This window comes from Zingiber officinale, chromosome 9A, assembly GCF_018446385.1.
Source record: "Zingiber officinale cultivar Zhangliang chromosome 9A, Zo_v1.1, whole genome shotgun sequence".
Classification (NCBI taxonomy): domain Eukaryota; kingdom Viridiplantae; phylum Streptophyta; class Magnoliopsida; order Zingiberales; family Zingiberaceae; genus Zingiber; species Zingiber officinale.
Window position 1 is genome coordinate 128770010 of NC_056002.1, and position 20143 is coordinate 128790152.

At 37.0% G+C, this 20143-nt stretch overlaps 2 protein-coding genes across 2 annotated transcripts; one reads left to right on the top strand and one right to left on the bottom strand.

Annotated features, from left to right (window-relative positions):
• Positions 1–6459: 6459 nt before the first annotated feature.
• On the top strand, positions 6460–11359 carry LOC122018644 (protein KINESIN LIGHT CHAIN-RELATED 1-like). Its single transcript, XM_042576021.1, has 3 exons — positions 6460–6992; positions 9011–10481; positions 11032–11359. The coding sequence occupies exons 1-3, from the start codon at positions 6488–6490 to the stop codon at positions 11243–11245; spliced, it is 2190 nt and encodes a 729-aa protein (XP_042431955.1). The 5' UTR covers positions 6460–6487; the 3' UTR covers positions 11246–11359.
• Positions 7642–8361, bottom strand: LOC122018643 (cycloartenol synthase-like). The gene is made up of 2 exons (XM_042576020.1): positions 8055–8361; positions 7642–7854 (listed from the first exon to the last, which is right to left on the bottom strand). Exons 1-2 carry the CDS (start codon positions 8250–8252, stop codon positions 7657–7659), a joined length of 396 nt encoding a protein of 131 aa, XP_042431954.1. The 5' UTR covers positions 8253–8361; the 3' UTR covers positions 7642–7656.
• Positions 11360–20143: the final 8784 nt, after the last annotated feature.

The following is a 20143-nucleotide window of genomic DNA, read 5'->3' on the forward strand; positions in this document are numbered from 1 at the left end:
ACTAAATCAAATTAGACCATTTAGCAACACAAAGGAACTTTGGGACAAACTAATCGAGCTTCACGAAGGAACTTCCGACGCTAAGGTATGTAAGAGAGATTTGCTTCTGAATAAATTGTATAATATAAAAATGAAGGGTGGAGAATCAACAAGCCAACTCCACATCCGGATCCAAGATATGCTCAACAGCCTACACTTAATTGGACAACTTATCAAAAAACATGACATGATCAGGTATACTCTAGAAGTATTTCCGAGAAACACCTTGTGGGCGTCCATGGTCGATGCCTACAAAGTTTCGAGGGATCTTTCAAAGGTAAAACTAGATGACCTATTATTTGAATTCGAATTGCATGAACAATCTAATACTACTCCTGTCAAGAAAGGTATTGCTTTGATTATAGGTAAAATCGAAACTAAGGAATCGAAGCCCAAGTCCCTAACCGAACCAGAATTTGAAGATGAGTTAGATTTAGAAGACAACGAGGAGATCACCTCCAAACTAGTCAATCTAGTTCGGAAGCTATTCAAGAAGAAGAAAGGTTTCACTAAACGCGAGTTCAAGAAGGTGATCCAAGCAAAAGCTAAGCAATTGTATCCAAATCAAACCACAAAAGGTAAGTTGGAAATAACATGCTATGGTTGCAACCAAAAGGGACACTTCAAGGCGAAGTGTCCAAATGTTAAAGACACTAAGAAGCAAAGAAGGAAGAAGGCACTAAAAGCAACATGTGACGAGTCTTCGTCGGAAGAGTCGGATGAAGAAGAAGAAGTTTAAGCGAGATTCCTAGCATTGTCAGCACGAGACCAAGTAGCCAAGATCAAGTCTAAGATTTGCCACGGATTCATATCCATTTCAAGAAATCCAAAAATTGAGGTAGACTCTCCCTTAGTCAATAAATTGTATTCTTTAATTTATGATCTGACTCGAGAACTAGCTAAATCCAATGTCTGGATCAAGTCACTCCAAAGGAGGTTAAAGCCCTTAAGGAAGAGACTAACCCAAGCTCTTTAATTGAACAAGTTCAAAATGGAACTTTAACTCAAGACCAACACCTTAGGAAGAAAAATCCACTTTGAAAGTTTAAGTCAAAGAACTCAAAGGGTCATTGGAATAGTTAGTTCACTTTGAACTCCAAGTTCCTTGATACGATACTTGAAACTCAATATACAATCATTCTGGATTCAGATATAAAGCTAAGTCTCGATTCAAATCATATCTATCTTTAGTGAATTGAAATTCTAAAAGTCAAGTCCAAGCATGGGTCCACAAATCAAGCTTGAGCAATCAAGTTGGACCAAATCGATATTGGATCCCTAAGAGTCAGATTCACTACCTAGATAGACCTTATCGAGGTTATGATTCAAGGAAGTCAATAGAAAAAAAATCTTGTTAGATAAACTACATGATTACTTAATTTACTGCTTTTAATTATGCATGCTTAGTTTATTTCCAGCTAAAATTAGAATCATTAGATAAGGATTTAGGTTTGATTGACACTTGCCCAACCTAGTTCCAGAGTGGGGTGAGATGATAGTAGGTTAGGGAAGCTTGGTCTAGGTAGTCAGGTAGGGTAAGGAGTATCCTACTTGATCTGCTTAGCTAAGTGAAACTAACTGAAACTATCTCACCATATTCTGGACTAGTTAAACTAAGACTTTTTCAATAAATTAACTAAGTATTCAATTTCTCGAATCAATTTTGTCTAAGAAAATAGTCATTGCTCCAATACCCAAGAAAGTCTTTGTGCTTCACCACAACATAGAAGTTGAAACTTGAAATGTTCATTTAATTAATCGACGATTAAACCTGAATCTAACTCAACAGTATTTAATCTTTAGAATTCAAACTAAATTAATTAAAGATAAAATTGACAAATTATCTCACACAACCCAAAGGATTAGCTTGCTTGGTAATTTAGAATGCATGAGATATTAAGTTAAAATAATTAAACCTAAATCAATTAATTTGAAATCAATTAATTAGCAATTAACATCTTGATCAATTAATTGAAAATTAACACCTTATTCCTAATTAAATTCAAATTAAATTAACACCTTACTCCTAATTAATCCAAACTTAAACTAAAATCCTAATTAATCCAAATTTAAAATAAATCCTAATTAATTCAAAATTAATTATTTAATCTAAACTTAATTAAACCTAATTAACAAATCCGTTAATTTTAATTTGAAAACTTAATCTAACTTAATTAAACTTAATTCATAATTTTAATTTTAATAATTAAACCTAATTAGCAATTAATCATATTTAATTAATGACCTTATAATTTAAAACAACTTAAACCTAATTAAATAATTAAATTTAATTAATCTTGACTCAATTAATAATTCAAATACAATTAAAAATTATAATTTAATTAGTAAAAAATAAATTCAACTAATTACATTGAAAACCATCTCACACAACTCATAGAACTAATATATTTGAGAATCTAGCTTAGGTAGGACGGAAAATATGTAGAAAAAATCAATCAATCTATCTTAAAATCCTAAGTATAAGTTGAATCCAAATCAAATATCTTATATATAAGAATATCAATATTTGAACCAATGAATATTGGATAGTGGATGCTCTAGATAAATAACTGAAGATAGATTGAAATTCATCAAATTAAAACTCAAAAACCTAGCTAGGATCATTCGTATTTGACAATAATGAAAAACTAAGGTAATCGAAAATAGATAAAATTGAATTAAGTTTTAATTTCGTTATTCGTGAAGTCATGTTAATTGATAGATTTGAATTTAATTTTTTTAATATTAGTCAATTGTATAATTCTATCTATTTAGTTACATTTTTAAATTTCAAATGTCTAATTAAAAATATTAAAAATTCTAAAATAATATTTAAAGGAATTAGGAGAAATAATATCCACACAATTAATCTTGTAAACTCCTATTAAAATAGTAAAAGAAAATTACATTGTGGCAGGGTCACACTCATCTAAAATTCATTTTTTTTAAAATGATAAATTGGTTAAGATTGATTAAAAAAAAATGATACCGAGGTTTTTAAGCAACACAGCAAAGAAGTCATCTTTAAAACTTAGACATTTATATTAAGTATCAATTTTGGTTAAAATTATTATATAATCTTTTAAAACTCAAACAACAAACTAAGACAATAGGATGACTCACCGTGGAACACATCATCTTTGAAATTAAGCAAGTTTAGATACATGTACCAGTAAAACTTTCACATAGAGCTAAATTAGTTAAAATTTAAAATATAGAATAATTTTAAAGAATAAAACAGTCGAGAGTCCTATTTGTATTTGGGTAATTTATATTTATGTCAAATTTTTAGTTAAAATTGTTATATGAATCAAAATTGATCAAAAAGTTAAAAATTAAAGTATAGAAAGACTCGAGAGTTTCGAAGAAACATAAAAGAATTATTTATCGAAAGGACATAAAACGACGTTTGCAGCTTAGCAAAGGATTTTTCAAAAAGGTTATTATTTATCAACCACTAATCTATTTATCAACGGATAATCGAACGATAAAAAAAAGTCCTTTCTTTAACTTGGCAATATCTTTATTTGTTATTTTAAACAATTATGCTTCTAAAAAAACAGATTATTGCTGAACGGATTCAGCCAGGCCGTCTCAAAATTTCACGAGACCTAGGTAAAAAAAAATTTAGGCCTTTAATATATTTTTTTTAAAAATAATTGTCTTTATTTTTTTTATTCAGACTTGGCAATTTAACTTTATTTTTTAATAAATTAGATTTAAAAATTTATGCCACGTAATTTTATTTTGTTGATATTTCAAAGTTCGACTATTATCAACACAAATATATAAGAAAATTCTCATATAATTACTAATAATCTAGGTTTGAGTTCATAGTCCATTCTTTTTATAATTCATCATTTATATAAAATAATAAAAAGTATTTCAAGGAAAAGAAAAGAGTAAAAAAAAATATTATCGAGTGAGATAGGAGAAGAATGTAAGAACCAATACGAGGGAGGAAAAAAATACATTGAGCACTAATGAAAGAATGAGTAGAAGATCAACTAATTACAAAATGAGATAAAAAAAAAGACATTAGGTATAGTTATTGATCCGGTGGTAAGGACGGGGGACCCTCATTGGCGGGAGGTCAACGATATGTGGAGGTCAATGGTCAAGAAGGTCAACCCCAAGGTTGTGCCGAGTGGAGTAGCAGGCCGACCGAGCATCCAGCCGACCGGTCAACCGGCCAGGGGTCTCTCGGACCGGACGAAAGAAAGCCCGACCAGGGGTTGGGTTTCCGATGCTCAAGTAGAGTCTATGGGCTGAGCGGAACGCTCGGCTGAGCCGCATGACAATAAGGCGCAATTCCATCCGAGCACATGAGCAGGGCTTCACCGCCCGGGCCAAGGTAGGCGCATTCCCGGAGACCATGAGCGCCGAGCTGCTGGTCCGCTCTGTCCGGGAGCAAGTGAAAGCGCTAGGAGACAAAAAGGACAGCTGGTAACTTCATCCTCGAGACACCTGCCGCCGACAAACAGCACGATCAGCGCGGAGCGGACAGAGTATCGTACGATGGAAGTTTCCACCGTCACATCCAGGATATGCTCGGACGATTACGGAATGACGTCAGACATGCTTTTCTGACACAATCCTACTGAGGTATGTTTGGGAAAGCGTGCACGCATCGAGAAGCGTGCCCGTACCTCCCCGGGGTCCTATATAAGGACCCCCAAACTTCGACGGAGGTATGCAATCTTAATCACTGTAGCCACAATAATGTAGCCTTATTCTTCTTCTTCTTCACTGCTTGACTTGAGCGTCGGAGGGTCGTCGCCGGGAAACCCCTCCTGGCTCGGCTTCTTTGCAGGTTCACCGGAGATCTACATCACCAGTCGAAGACAGCGGAGAGCACCACGTCCCCAGTATCCATCAACTCAGCGCTCAGACAGGATCAGTTATTTTGTAACTCTAGATATGATTTTAGGATTAGAGAATATAATAATTATAATTAATATGTAATTATATGTAGTTATCATTGTAATTAATTGAACAGCACAATGAAAATTGAAAGGAGCAAAATCTGAAGCAAAATCATTGCATTGGAAGCCAGCAAAATCTAAAAAGCACTAGAACGAAAATCGAAGCAAGTCAAATCTGGAGCAAAATCTAAATGAAATCTATTTATTTTTTAAAATAATAATGGACCCTAATAAAATTGGGGTCCTAGGTATAGACCTTAATGACATATGCCTTGAATCAAGGCCTGGATTTAGCAAGTCAGTTGGGATAAGAAAAGTTTTTTAATTTGAACGGGGATGGATATATAGACGATATTTCCATTTTGAATTTATCGTGATTATCAAAGATTCAATTAAAGTTTTACGTTAAAAAGATTTAAAAGATTATGCGTTTAAAAAGATGTAAGATATTTTTATTATCATGAGATATTTTGTATAGAGCTCATTGCAAATAATATTTAGAGTTATGAGCTTAGATCAGACCTTGAACGAAGTTAACGAACGGTCCGGAGCAAATCAAAAGTAATCAACCTTCTAATTTTGTCTCCTCGCGCCGTAGTAATCCCATCTGTCCATTCGACGACGGACCTTGAAACGACGGCGGCTCGTGTCCTGAGGTCGTTGCTAATGGGCGGGCGGAGAGGCGTCGCCTTCTTCCAACCGTTGCTTTGCCTCGCTCTTCTCTCCAAATCCCTCCCGACCCCACCGCACCAACCTCTTCCCCTCCCTCCCCTCCCGCTTCCGGGCTCTTCTTCTGCGCTCAGTCTCCGACCGATTCTTTTCCGCAGGGATGCCGCGGCTGGCGGGATTTTAGGGTATGAGATTATTTTTCCATGGTGTTGTTTGTTCCAGCTCTTAGATTTCCGGTAGAATGCGGAGGATCGAATTGTCCTGTCGCTTTGATTCTTTTGATTTTCTGGTTTATTGTTTCTTTTTCTGGTTTCGGCTTGAGGGGAGCGCTCTCCGGATGATTCTGTAACGCGCATTACCCGAGGGGTTCTTTGTTTTTATAAATAATCTAAAAGTTTCCTTCCTGGAGACAAAACTATTTATAAAAGGTGGAAATGATTCCATCGCGAAGTGAAAGTTTGTTCACAATTCCATTCATTTGGATCAACCTTTTTTTGATGTTCTTTTCTATCCTTTATTGCTGCTATAACAATGAAAGGCTGAGACTTGTATAAATTGTCTCTTAAGTAGGATGTTTTTTTTCAGTTTAGGATCGTTTTCCATCGTAATTTGATTCCGCCTGTCATTTCACTGTTCTACCATCATTATTTGAATTGCCTTTCAGACTATATTATTCAAGAACAATGCAAATTTTGTTTTTTGTAGTATTAGTTTGGAATTCACAATAAAGAAGTACTCTTGTCCTTCTTATGCTAGGAAATAAATTGTGCAATCCTCTTCAAAAATTATTTGTTCACCACTCCTGTTTACCTTGGAAGATCGTCCTTTGGTTTGACCTGCCATTCTCCATCATCATGCAAGGCTTTCTGAGGGTTGAAGTTGGTACAAATGAAATGCCATGCAACTTCATTGCTTCAGATGTTAAAGAAAATTTGTCCACACCAATGTCATCGAGAATTCCAAGCATGGACAGTTTTATGGCTGAGGCTATGGAATTCCAAACTGATGGTGTTAGGGAGCCTTCAATTGAGAAGCTATATTATAATGTATGTGAGTTGGAGGGCTCTTATGACGGATCAGTGTCATGGCAGAGCTATGGATCAGATAGTGAAGAGTCAAGGATTGACTCAGAGTTGTGTCATCTTGTAGGTGGTCAAGCTATTCGAGCAATTGAAGCTCAAGAAGATAGAAATATAACTAATGTAGTAGCCCGAGCGAAAAATAGGCCAACTGAAAAGAAACTTGAGAGTAATTTAAAATCCCTGTCCACCAATACATCTTCTGGATCATCAAAGAAGCTCAAAAGACCACCTCAGTTGCGACACAACCCTGATAAATACTTGAAAAGTGAGGTAACTAGCTTTGGCTTGTGGAATACATGGATATCAAGCTTTAATACAAAAGAGAGTCACTATTACTTACAGATAACCAGATCTTTCCCCATGATGTTGTACAAGTAGCACTTCCATGGTCTAAGATCCATTCTCTCCCTTTTTCCATTGCCCCATCTCCATCATCAGGTCCTTGTCCAAGCAACCTTAAAGTAACATAACACAATGCCGAACCAAACATAGTACTCCTACCCTCAATATGAAAACCCCACCCTCCATCTCTGTTCTGCAATACATAAGCAGGCAAATGACAATTTAGCAAAGGATTCAGATCAACTTTATAAAAAAAAAGAGAGTCAAGAATATGATACTTGATGATTGTAGAGATAACGACGGATCTCCTTCTGGTGTTCAGGTGTCAAAACAGTATTTAGAGTTCCAGTAACATGTAAAGTTATTATCTGCACAAATCAAAAGGCAAAAATTTAGTAGACACCTGATATGCGAAATAAAATTGTGTATATTATCTGGCAAGACAAATCCACTGCCAAAATTCAAGTCTTATCCAACAATAGACTCTGTCAAGTTTTCATAAAAATAAAAATTCACATAAGAGCAATCGAGGCACAATATTGCAGGAAGTTTAATCTAGAAAAAGGGTTAAGCGGTTATAATTTTTCATATGAAAAGATTCAAGCAAATACCAATCCGGGCAAAAAAAACATTGGGCCTGCAAATTCCCCAGGCCAGTGTCCATCATGTGCTTGGTGAGTAGAAAAAATGCTAATTGCCTTTCTTAAGGAAGTGACTAGAGCTTCTTCCGTGACATCTTCATCATCTTCAATCCTGATGATAGGATAGTCCATCTCAAGTGGATTCTCCTTTGCAAACTGCGATAAAGTAAAGAAAATGATAATCTCAATCACTTCCATAAAAGATAAAACACACACATGCGCGCGCAGAAAAGAATTTGCAAGAGTTGTTTTCTGACCCAAATGAAAGTTGCAAGAATTTGCAAGACATTTCTTTTCTCGTCGCTAAATAACATTGTTCTTATAGTGAATAGTTTTGAACTACAACTCGATCGTACCTGCATCCGCATAAGCAGATCGGCGCTGTTTTTCTTCTCGAACCGGCTCTCCCGGAAAGCTTCTCGTGCCCTCTCCACCTCCTCGATTTCCTCGGGCGTGCCGAGGCTGGGATCGAACTCCCACACCTGTCTGCCGGCGTGATTGTTGGTTGTGCGCAACCAGGGGCTGCCGCCCTCCGCGATCTTGAGTCTCCACATTGTCAGATCGTAAGAACTGCACGCGGCTTCGATGGAAGAAACTGCCGTGCGCTGGAGTTCCACGCCGTCGAATCGATGGAAGAAGTGGCCTCACTCTTCGCTGGGATAGAGAACGAGTGAATGACTATATATAATTGAATTGCGAGGCTTCACTCTTTGCGGTCGCGGGCGCCGTTAAATATATTATAATTCAATGAAATTTCATTGCTTAAATTGTTTGGGAAACTTCACACAATTATATAATTATTAAAAAAAAATAAAAACCAACAGATCAATTTTAACCCCTTAAATCTAAACTTTTATAAAATAATTATTTTCCCATATTTATGTTAGTATAATAAAAAATCAACTCAAATTAAAATATTAATAATTGTCTCATTTTTATTTGGCCGATACAATTAATAATATAGTATTTATAAAAAATTTAAATTACTACCTGATATAATATTGATCAAATGTAGTATCTTATTATTCATTAGAATTTTAAAAAGACAATACAGAAAGACACTCTTTTTTTCTTTGAAAACCATGTAGCAAAAAGTGATATCCATGTAGCAAAAAGTTACTTGAAGCTTGATATCCATGTAGCAAAAAGTGATATCCATGTAGACAATACAGTAACTGATGCCCTCTCCACCTCAGTTACTTGAAGCTTGATATCCATGTAGCAAAAAGTGGCTTAGGATCAGCGCAGAAAGATGATAAAACTATAGGAAAGGGTGGCTTAAAATCTCCACAGAAGGATGATAAAACTGCAGAAAAGAATGGCTTAAGGTCACCACAGAAGGACGATAAGACTGTGGAAAACAGAGGTTATGTAGTTGGGCATATGAAAAAACAAAATAAGCATCCAACAAAAGAGGCAAATTCAGATACTGGGTCTGATGATCTATCTGAAGGACGGCTAGATAACCCTGACCTTGGGCCTTTCCTTCTTAAACATGCCAAGGATTTGATTGCTTCAAACAATCAAGAAAAAGCTCTGAAATATGCTCTTCGAGCAGCCAAGTCATTTCAGAAATGTACTGGTGTGAAACCGAGCTTAGACTTGGTCATGAGCTTGCATGTTGTAGCAGCAATCTATTGCAACTTGGGAAAGTTTGCTGAGGCTGTTCCTGTTCTTCAACAGTCTGTCAAGATTCCAGTTCCTGAAGAGAGCCAAGAACATGCTCTTGCCAAATTTTCTGGTTATATGCAGCTGGGTGACACTTATGCCATGTTGGGGCTCCTGGAGAGTTCGATATACTGCTACGAGGATGGATTAGAAATCCAGAGGCAGGCCTTGGGTGATATGGATCCTCGAGTTGGGGAAACTTGTCGCTACTTAGCTGAAGCTCATGTCCAAGCACTGCAATTTGAACAGGCTGAGAGGTTGTGCCAAAAGGCTCTTGACATCCATAAAGCAAATGGGGAAACCACATCTGTAGAAGAGGCAGCAGATAGGAGACTCATGGCCCTCATTTATGATACCAAGGGGGACCACGAAGCAGCTTTGGAGCATTTAGTCTTGGCTAGCATGGGTTTGGTGTCCAATGGTCAGGAAACTGAAGTGGCTTCAGTTGATATAAGCATAGGTGACATCTATCTCTCATTGGCACGATATGAAGAAGCTGTGTTTGCATACAGGAAAGCTCTCACTGCATTCAAGGCATCCAAAGGGGAGAACCATCCTGCTGTTGCTTCTGTTTTTGTACGTCTTGCTGATTTGCATAATAGGATAGGAAAGTTCGGGGAATCAAAATGCTACTGTGAAAGTGCTCTCCGAATATATAATAAGCCAATTCCTGGTTCATCATCAGAGGAAATTGCCACTGGATTTACGAATGTCTCATCAATATTTGAGTCAATGAATGAAAATGAACAGGCACTGAAGTTACTACAGAAGGCCGTGAAGATGTATAAGAACTGTCCAGGTCAACAAAGCACCATTGCTGGAATTGAAGCACAGATAGGGGTTCTGCACTACATTATAGGGAACTATGAGGAGTCTTACCTTTCATTGGAGAATGCTATCACCAAACTACGGGCATGTGGGGAGAAGAAGTCTGCTTTTTTTGGAGTTGTTTTGAATCAGATGGGCCTTGCTTGTATTCAGAGTTTTGCAATCAGTGAAGCTGCAAAATTTTTTGATGAAGCCAGGAGCATTCTTGAACAAGAGTGTGGTCCATACCATCTAGACACATTAGGAGTATACAGCAATCTAGCAGGAGCATATGATGCTATGGGAAGGTATGCTTGCATTAATGGCCATCACTTGTCCCTTTTCTATCCATGGTCTGTTCTCATAACACATCTGAGGTTCTGGTGCCTTCCAATATGATTAAGTCGACATGATTCAGTCATGTTCTCTAATTTGTATGACCAAGCATGCACATTTCCCATTATTTTACTTATCCTAATATTTCTCACTCTCTACTTGTTCTCATTTCTTTACTATGGGCTTTTAGGATATTGGAGATTGAGGCAATGTCTTGTGCATTGTGGTTTTTGGAAATTTACAAGTTCTTTATGAAAGCATCTAATTGGGGAGGCGTGGAACTCTCTGTAAAAGATAAATTATTCTATAAAGGTTGAATGAAGAGACCAGATTAAGATTCACTAGATACATTGAGAGATTTGAGGTGAACCCATATTTTTAGCAAAAGGGGAAGGAGATATAGCCCAAACTAAGACCTCTACTGCAGTTTTTCTTTTCATTTATATCTAGCAATAGTGATATTGTCATTACTTAAAATATGGCAGATGATCTAAGGGTGTGTTTGTTTACTTCTTGTTGCAGGTTTGATGAAGCCATTGAGATTCTCAAGTATGTTGTCGGGTTGAGGGAGGAAAAGCTTGGAACGGCTAGCCCAGACGTAAGTGATGAGAAGAGGAGGTTGGCTGAGCTGCTGAAGGAGAACGGCCGAGTGAGGAACCGAAAATCAAGGTCCTTGGAAACACTGTTCGACAAGAATGCCTTTGGTAAAAAGAAAGCAGTTGCTTCTGCAGTATGAAACAACTTTTTGAAGCCTCTTTAGAACGCACGTAATGTGCATTTGCTGGATTGTTGGTTTACCTTATGCTTGTACATTTGTACTTATAGAGGGTGTACAGATTTTTTTCCAATTGTTGAGGGGAAACAGTGGAACTCCATGCGTCTTTATGAATTGCCTTATTTTGGATTTTACATGAGAATTTTATCTTTCTCAAGTAAAGGGCTCTTCAAATACCTCAATTTTTTATTCCATTCTGAAAGAATTTTTAAACTGTCTCAAAAATTGTGACACAATATTTCAACATTAGTTGTCATAGATGGTTGAAATCTACAATGGATCAATGAGATGGAAGATATCCTTGAAAATTTTAAAACTATTCTACTATCAAAGATACAAAATTATTGGTCACGACTAATCAATCTGTTGTGGAATTTGTTATCCTAATGTATCTGAAAAATCTTTATATATATATATATACTACAAAACCTTAGGATATGATCAACGAAATGTCTCATGTAGAGAAGCATTTAACAATTAATAATGGACATTTAATTATTATATTTACTAACAAACAATAAACTAACGGCAACTTATGCAACAATAACTCCACATGTGATGTTGGAGACTTGCTGTTAGGATCGGTAAGGTCATAGTCATATGGCCAAAGGGATTAATAGTGATTGACTGCAAATATAAATTTTCTACATACACTTACACATCACTAATACAACAATGTGGCATGGTTTGGAACCCTCATTCTTACTTCATGACATATGACCTGTTAGCGAGTCATTCTCGAAAGTCATCTTTTTTCCTTCTTGGGTACCTTATTGAGGTTGAGAAACATCTTACAACAACAACTTTACAAGTGAAACAGAGAATTAGACTACGAAGAAGCTCAAGAAAATAGATAATAAGAATTTTTGCTAGCCTTTCAATGCTCCTCTAGCCTCTCATTTATAGCCTTCAACATATATCTTTACCTTTCACTTTATGTTATGTTGTTTTGTCACATATAAGTCTATTAAATATATAATCAGGGCGGCCCTAGACTTTGAAGGCTCCGGTGTTAAAAAATAAAATAGGCCTTTTAATTTCAGATAAAAAATATTAAAATTGATACTATATAAATTAATCATTAACAAAACACATAAATTAAAATCCATAATAATGAAAACATTATATTCCACATGGCTAATAATCAATATTAGAAAATGGAAACGAATTATTACAATTATTACAATTAACTATGAAAAACTGATCTTCTTGCATTTTTATCTGCAAAGTCATCAATCAATCTTTTATAATTGAGTTTCTCTAAAAACTCATTCTCAATCGAAATCATAGTCAATGCATTCAATCTTGTTTAGGTCATGGTTTGATCTCAAACAAGATTTCAACAACTTCAATTTAGACAAGCTTCTTTCTGTAGATGCGACAGTCACCGGAATAGTTAATAATATCTTGTATGCAATGAATGAATTCGGGAAACAATTCATTCTTTACAAAAAATTAGTATTTCACTTGCTGTTGTAGTTTCCTTTGGTAGAATATGTTGTATGATTTTCAGTTCTTGATATAAGTCATCTCCATCCAAATTTGAAACATCTTGTCCTGTACCCTTTTTCCTTTGTAATTTCCTTTCAAAATTCTTGCAACAAGATTTCAAGTCCTCATCAATCAATGAACTCAACTTTTCAGCTATGAAAAGAAATCCAAAAAGATCTTCATATTCTGCATATTGCTTAAATCTTTTCTTCAATGACCCAATTGTTTGATCTACTATGTAAACGAAATAATGAACTCTAAAAGCTTTCTCAACATATTCTTGAGATATTTTGGAAGACTCACATGTAACCTCATCAAAATGTCTTTTTCTATATATTTGTCTTTTTTTTTCAGAAAAAACAGGATCAATCTCCATTGTTGAAGCAAGTTCTTTTGTTGTATTAATAGCTTGTCCAAATCCAAATTCTCTATACTCTTCAAAAGAAGCAATTAGCCCCTTAACCTTGGTCATAGCAACGCCAATAAGTATGTTTTCAGATTGTAAGCCTTTGCTAACAATGTTAACTTTACCCAATATGTCATACCAAATAATCATACCCATTAAAACTCAAAATTTCCAAGTTCAAATGTTGCTAAAGACTTAGCTTCACTTCTTATTTTAGAGTAGGTGTCTTTTTCTTCTGCAACTTGAAGTAAAGCTTCTCTGATTTGTTGAGCTTGAAGTACCACTGCTTTCACACTTTCAGTACGACTTTCCCATTGAGTGATTGATAATGGCTTGAGAGTTAAACCTTTTATCGTCACATGATCTATCAAAGTCTTCCACCTCTTTGTAGAATGAGAAAATATTGTATAAATTCGTTGTACTACTCCAAAAAAAGTCTTTCGCTTTTCCACAGGAATTTATAATGTCATAAAGTGTTAAATTCCAACAATATAGCCACATGGAGTGTATAATGCTCTAGGATTTATATCTAAAAGTTTTTTTTGTACGCCTTGGTGTCTCCCTTTCATATTTGCTCCATTATCATATCCCTGTCCTCTCACATTATCAATATCAAGATCAAAACTTTTCAACACATTTTGCAGTTCTTCAAACAACTCTTGTCCTATTGTATCATCCACTTTTAAAAATCCCAAAAAGTATTCTTCAACTTTTATTGGGCTTGTAGAAACATCAAAACATCTTATAACCAAAGTCATTTGCTCTTGGTTACTAACATCAGGAGTGCAATTAAGTATTATAGAAAAGAACTTAGCTTTTTTAATGTTTTCAAGAATAGAACTCTTGATTTGAGAAGCTAACAAACATATCAATTCATTCTAAATTTTGTAGCTAAGATAATGATGATGTGTATTTCTTTCAATATGCCCCTTCATCACTGAGTCCCACTCAGCAATCATCTCAACAACAACCATAAAATTTCCATTGTTATCATCATAAAGCTTCTCATTACTACCACGAAATGCTATATTTTGTTTAGCCAAAAATCTCACACGTGAAATTAATCGGTATAATACCTTCCTCCAATGCTCTTTTGCCTTCTTGATTTGATCTTGAATAGCATGATCAATTGTTGTACCCTTCATTAACTTGATATGCAACTTAGACCAACTAACATAATAATTATTATGTTCAATAATTTTCTCATGTTCTTTAAGTCTGCTACTAAGATACCCCTAATCATAGTATCCGTTATTTGCTAGTTGACTTGGTTGAGGCCCCCTTTTAAACAACTTGAAACAAAAACAAAATGCTTTATCAAGTGCTTTTGAATAGACCAACCAATTTCTATGGTGTTTTTGACCATTTGGCAAAATCCAAGTATAGAAATCTAAAGAGAATCATCTATTTGATCTATCTTTGGGATCTTTTCCTGTTAATACATCTCTTATAGGGTCATTTTCCACTAATTGATCCTTTCACTTGGGATCTAAATTCTCTCAATTTTTAGGATAAAAAATGTCAAGTGGAATCGATGAACTTGGGACACTTGGTTCTTCATTCAAGACATTAATAACATCATCATCACTTTCAAAATAATTATTTTCAAAGTCTAAGTCATCATCACTTTCATTGCCTTCAATCTAATTCACATCTCCCTCTATATCATTTTCAATGGCTAAGCCTTCATGTAATTCATTACAATTGTTTTCTTGTTCTTCTTCATTAACCAAATCTTCAAGTGATGAGTTTTTCGATTCTTTGATAACAAATCTGTCGATCGCCCTTCTTTGAGACTCAATAAATTCTTCAACTCTTTTTCTTTTTTTCTGCTTATCATGTCTTGATAGATACTTCCTAGTATTAGACATTCTAATTTTCTAAAAAAAACAAATCAAGCTCTCAAACAACCACTTATTATAGATATTAGACAAACACTTATTATAAAATGTTCATTTTACTTTAATGACGTTGAACTAGAATTAAAAATCATATATTAAAATTTTCAAACTCATATTATTTGATTTTTGGTTATTTCAACTAAACCATTTATCTTATTTATTCACTTACAATTCCCATGAGGGTTTGAGTTCTCTTTTAGGGAACTATCCTAAGTTCTCATGAGGATTTGGGTTATTCAAAAGTGCATAATATAGTTAAGTTTTATGATAAAGCATTGAGACGAGTGTTTACATAAAGGATGATAAAATGTTATTACCTCAATTTCCTATGAAAATATACAATATCTAGAAAATAAAATGATTATTGTACAATTACATCTAACTAACTACAGTGAATGCCAATGAATGCATAATGACAAGGATACAAGAAATGTCATTGAACTACCATTTCAAATTGGAGCAACAATCTAGTTCATCAACCATGGCATTTTTTGGATTTAATGGTAAGTTATACTTTTTGTTGCAACCTTAAAATTTTTCCACAAGGTCTGTGCATCTACAAGGAGCTAAATAGTGAGGCTTCATGAAGGTTTGCTAGTTGATATGAATGAATTTTCTCAAGGGCAATAAAGTATATGGTCAAAATGAATTCCACCAAAATGTTGGATTGTTAACCATACTGTATTACTGTGTCTGTGTAATATATCTTGTAATGCCTAAATCACATATTCGTGAATTTTGTGGCACAATGCCTACGACCTACCCTTTAATTACCCACTTTAATTCCAAGATAAAAAAACCCACATATTTCAAAGAAAAAGTACTTTAATTTGATGCTGAAACCAGCAATCGATGGAAAGTATAATCCAACCAAACATATTTAAGCAAAACAATAGATCATAGATGCATAAGTAGAAATGGAATCCTAATACGCCAACCCGATGCTGCGATAACGACCATGAAGACCAGAGGTGATTGTGAAATTGTGAATCTATGATGATGGCGCTCGAGATCACTAGGGTTCGCGACTTCGCATGACCGGCGCATTATCTACACCCTATAAAGCATGTCAAGTCTTCGATGTCGACATCAGCATGTGCACGGGCGAAAGGTTCAAAAAGCAAAAGGCAAAGGTTTAGGGAAATCGAAGAGTGGAGGAAGAAAATGTCTGTGTTTATCCTTTTTTTTTGGCACTTTTACAAAAGAAAAAGTCCATAATATTTTATAATTTATAACTAGATCATTTTTAATTCAATTTTTTTCATTGATACCGATACAGATTGTTTGTTAATACAATGAAAAATATCAAAACTTTATTTTAAAATTAAAAAAAAAATGGGCCCACCAAAGAGATGGGGCCCTGTGTGTCAGCCCCACCTTGACCACCTTAAGGTCGGCACTGTATATAATAAGTTGATTATTTTTTAGATCACTATAGTCTTCAGTCTACCAACAATTATCTTAGTTGACTAACGTCTAATCTCATGTAAACTCTAGGTCATCGAACCATTTCAACGGTTGGTCCAGTCATGCCCTAACTAAGTAGTTCTCATGTGGTTTTAATATTTGGGCAAATTTTAAATTTAGGAATTTTATTCCATCAATATTCGGCCCTCTCCAGGTCAATAGGACGCACCTATGTGACCCCACCTTGAATTAGCCCGATCATCTTACTGAGTCACCATTAATTATCAGGTCACACTTAACTACCTGAGCCGATTACCATTTTGATCTGAGCTAGTCTGATCTGTCGAGCTAATCCAAGCTAGTTCAAGTTGCCAACCTGCTAACTTGCTGAGCTAATCTGAGTTGTTGACTTGCCAATTTGATAGGTTGAGTCCCCTAGGCCGACTAAATTCTTTTAGTCGGGTTCAGCAGAGCATAAACAAACATGGATCATGATCCCCATTTTTCCATGATCTCTTCCCTACTTTCCCATGATCTCCACATGTCCCTCACACTTATAAATACCAAATATATGCTCTGGAAAAATGGACTAACTCTCTCAAACTCTTTCTCTTTTATTACTTTTTCTCTTTTAATTCTACTATTTGGGGTACCATGATGACTTAGACATAGGAGGGATGTTACCAGGATAACTCTCAGTGAGCCATCTGACGCATGTTATTCCCCACAGAGTCATTCATATCAAAAGAAGAAAGTTTCTTCAGAAATCTCAAAAGCTTCGTTAGCAAACTCAAATGAGGGGGCAAATTTCTACTAAATCATTCTGGAGCCATATGTGGCAACTTGAGCGAAAGACATTGAGAATGAAGAAGTTCAGAATCAAATGGGGTCTCTCGATCTGGATACCTGAATTATATATAAAAAAAAAAGTTCTCCTGAGGGGTTCTTCTGTCCCTTCTTGTCTAAAAGGCAACGAGGCAAATCTTTGTTAGGATCTTCGGATGGCTAGAGAAGGGGGGGGGGGGTGAATAGCCTCCTCTAAAAGCTTAAGGAATTTCTTCCTACAAATCGTTAGCGCAGCGGAAATATGCAAACGAAAATATAATACAAGAAAAAGAAAGACAAGCACCACTAACACCAGTATGTACGAGGTTCGGGGATAACTTGCCCCTACTCCTCGGCGTGTCTGTAAGGTGGACGACTCCTTGATCTTTCGGTAGATCACACCCCGGATAGATTCCGGCTAAAGATTTCCTCCTTCTCGGTGGAGTAACCTCTCCACAAAGTCTCCGGAGATATGTAAATGAAGCACAAGACTTACAATGATCAGTGGCTAGAAAGAATGAAGAATACGCTCACAGCCACACGAAGACGACAGTAAAAGCAGAGCGCAAGAAGGAAAACAGCTTCTCAGCCAAGAGCTCAAAAACCTTAGCACTTGCTTGATCGACCGACCGTTTTATCTCTTCATCCTTCTTCTTATGCCTCTGCTTTTCCACTGTGTTCAGCCTGTACCGAATCGCTGTCAACCTGCACCGAATCGCTGCTGCAAGCTAAGGCGTCGCCAATCACTCTTCCTTCTCATCTGGTTCTCTGAACTCACACCAATAGAACCCATGTTCTTCGCAGGTGTCTCTGAGCTCGAACCAACAAGCAGGAGTCAAGCTGACTGCCAACTGATCGCAGCCAGATCGCAGCCAGTAAACGTTGATGCTCCAATTGCATCATTTACAGCGAAACACAGTAGAAAGAACACTTTGTCTTATTCTCCTGATGGAGTTTAATTTGAATTTAAGCATTGGCATGATACCTGCAACCTGCAAATTAAAAAGCTAACAGCAGATGGTTAAATCAGACGAGTCAGAAGTTGCAGAGAAATTGTTAGGACCAAAAGTAGCTAGAGGGGGGGGGGGTGAATAGCTCGTCGTGTGCTCGTTGCTCGGTGTTGCTTGTTTCTTCAAGAATGCGCAGCGGAAAATATAGAAACAAACACAAACACGCTAACACTAGGATTTTACTTGGTATTCACCTCACAAGAGGTGACTAATCCAAGGATCCACACCAACGCACACACCCTCCACTATGAATAACACTCCTTTATGGTAACTACCAAAGGCGGAGAAGCCCTACAACACTCTCAATACAAGAAGAAGAAAGGGAAATACAAGTTAAGCAAAAGCTTACAAGATGTGCCGTAAAAACCCTAACCCTAACTTCTTCCTCTTGCAATAGATCCGCCTCTTGACTTGGAAAGCCTCCAAGAACCTTCAAGAACTGGCGATCACGTGCTTGTAGAGAGCTGTGGAGGAGCTGGAATGAATCTGAGAAGAGCTCGTGAAGAGATGCCGAAGACCACGCTCGCCTGCGGCTTTAAACCCGACGCAACGGTCGGATCCCGATCGATTCGAATGTTCCCAATCGATCGGGAGGCTTTGGATCGATCCACGGATCAATCCGAGCGCCTGATTCAGGGCGCTCGATCGATCCACGGATCGATCCGGCCTGCAGCAGCATCGTCCCGATCGATCGGCCGATCGATCGGGACCTCGATCGATCCACGGATCGATCCGAGCTTTTCGCTGGGAAGAATCTAGATCGATCCACCGATCGATCCACACCGATCGATCCCCGGATCGATCCATGGATCGATCCAGACTTGGTTTTGCCCAAAACCAAGTTCCAACCTCCCTAACCAACATCCGGTCAACCTTGACCTGTTGGTACATCATGCCTCGCATCCGGTCACTCCTTGACCTGCCGGACTCCCCACCAAGTGTCCGGTCAATCCTTTGACCCACTTGGATTTTACTCGTCGTGCCAAGTATCCGGTCACTCCATTGACCTACTTGGACTTCCACCGATGTCCGGTCAACCTTGACCCATCTGGACTTCCTTCCAAGTATCCACCGACAATCCTTTGACCTACTTGGACTTCCCAAAACCGGATGTCCGATCATCCTTGATCCATCTGGTTTTTCCTGCCCGGCTTCACTCACCGGGGCTTTCACCTAGCTTCACTCACTAGGGTTTTCCATCCGCCTAGCTTCACCACTAGGACTTTCACCGGCTTCACTCACCGGGGTTTTCCGCTCTAGCTTCACTCACTAGGACTTTCACCGCCGCTTCACTCACCGTGGTTTTCACCGCCACTCACAGGGACTTTCATTTGCCTAACATCCCGTTAGGACTTCTCAAGTATCCAACAACCTTGACCTACTTGACTCTTCTTCAATCAATATCTTATTGTCAAACATCTAAACCCAAACCAAGACTCAGCTTGGTTACCCAGGTCAACCTTGACCTGAGGGATATTGCACCAACAATCTCCCCCTTTTTGATGTTTGACAATACCACAATAACACTTACAATCCCATATGTAAGTTAGGCTAATCCCATAGCCTCCTTCTTCATGCCACTAGGTAATGAAAGCATAAATTAAGCTCTTCATTCTCCCCCTAAGAGGGCAAACTCCCTCTAGGTAATGAAAGCCTAACTTACTCCCTTTCATGAGTCCTTTCATTCTCCCCCTATGTCCTTCCCATAGGTAATGAAGGACTAAGCTTAACCATACATTCTCCCCCTATTGGCACACATCACCCCATCGTTGGACACACATCAACCGATGCTTCAATTCTGGGCACACTTCAACAAATC

Excerpts from the sequence above, each read along its gene's own strand:
- LOC122018644 (XM_042576021.1), top strand. The coding sequence starts at position 6,488 with ATGCAAGGCTTTCTGAGGGTTGAAGTTGGTACAAATGAAATGCCATGC. Across the intron at positions 6,993-9,010 it reads CTTGAAAAGTGAGGTAACTA|AAAAGAATGGCTTAAGGTCA; the intron begins GCTTTGGCTTGT and ends ATAAAACTGCAG. Across the intron at positions 10,482-11,031 it reads GCATATGATGCTATGGGAAG|GTTTGATGAAGCCATTGAGA; the intron begins GTATGCTTGCAT and ends TTCTTGTTGCAG.
- LOC122018643 (XM_042576020.1), bottom strand. The coding sequence starts at position 8,252 with ATGTGGAGACTCAAGATCGCGGAGGGCGGCAGCCCCTGGTTGCGCACA. Across the intron at positions 7,855-8,054 it reads ATCTGCTTATGCGGATGCAG|TTTGCAAAGGAGAATCCACT; the intron begins GTACGATCGAGT and ends ACTTTATCGCAG.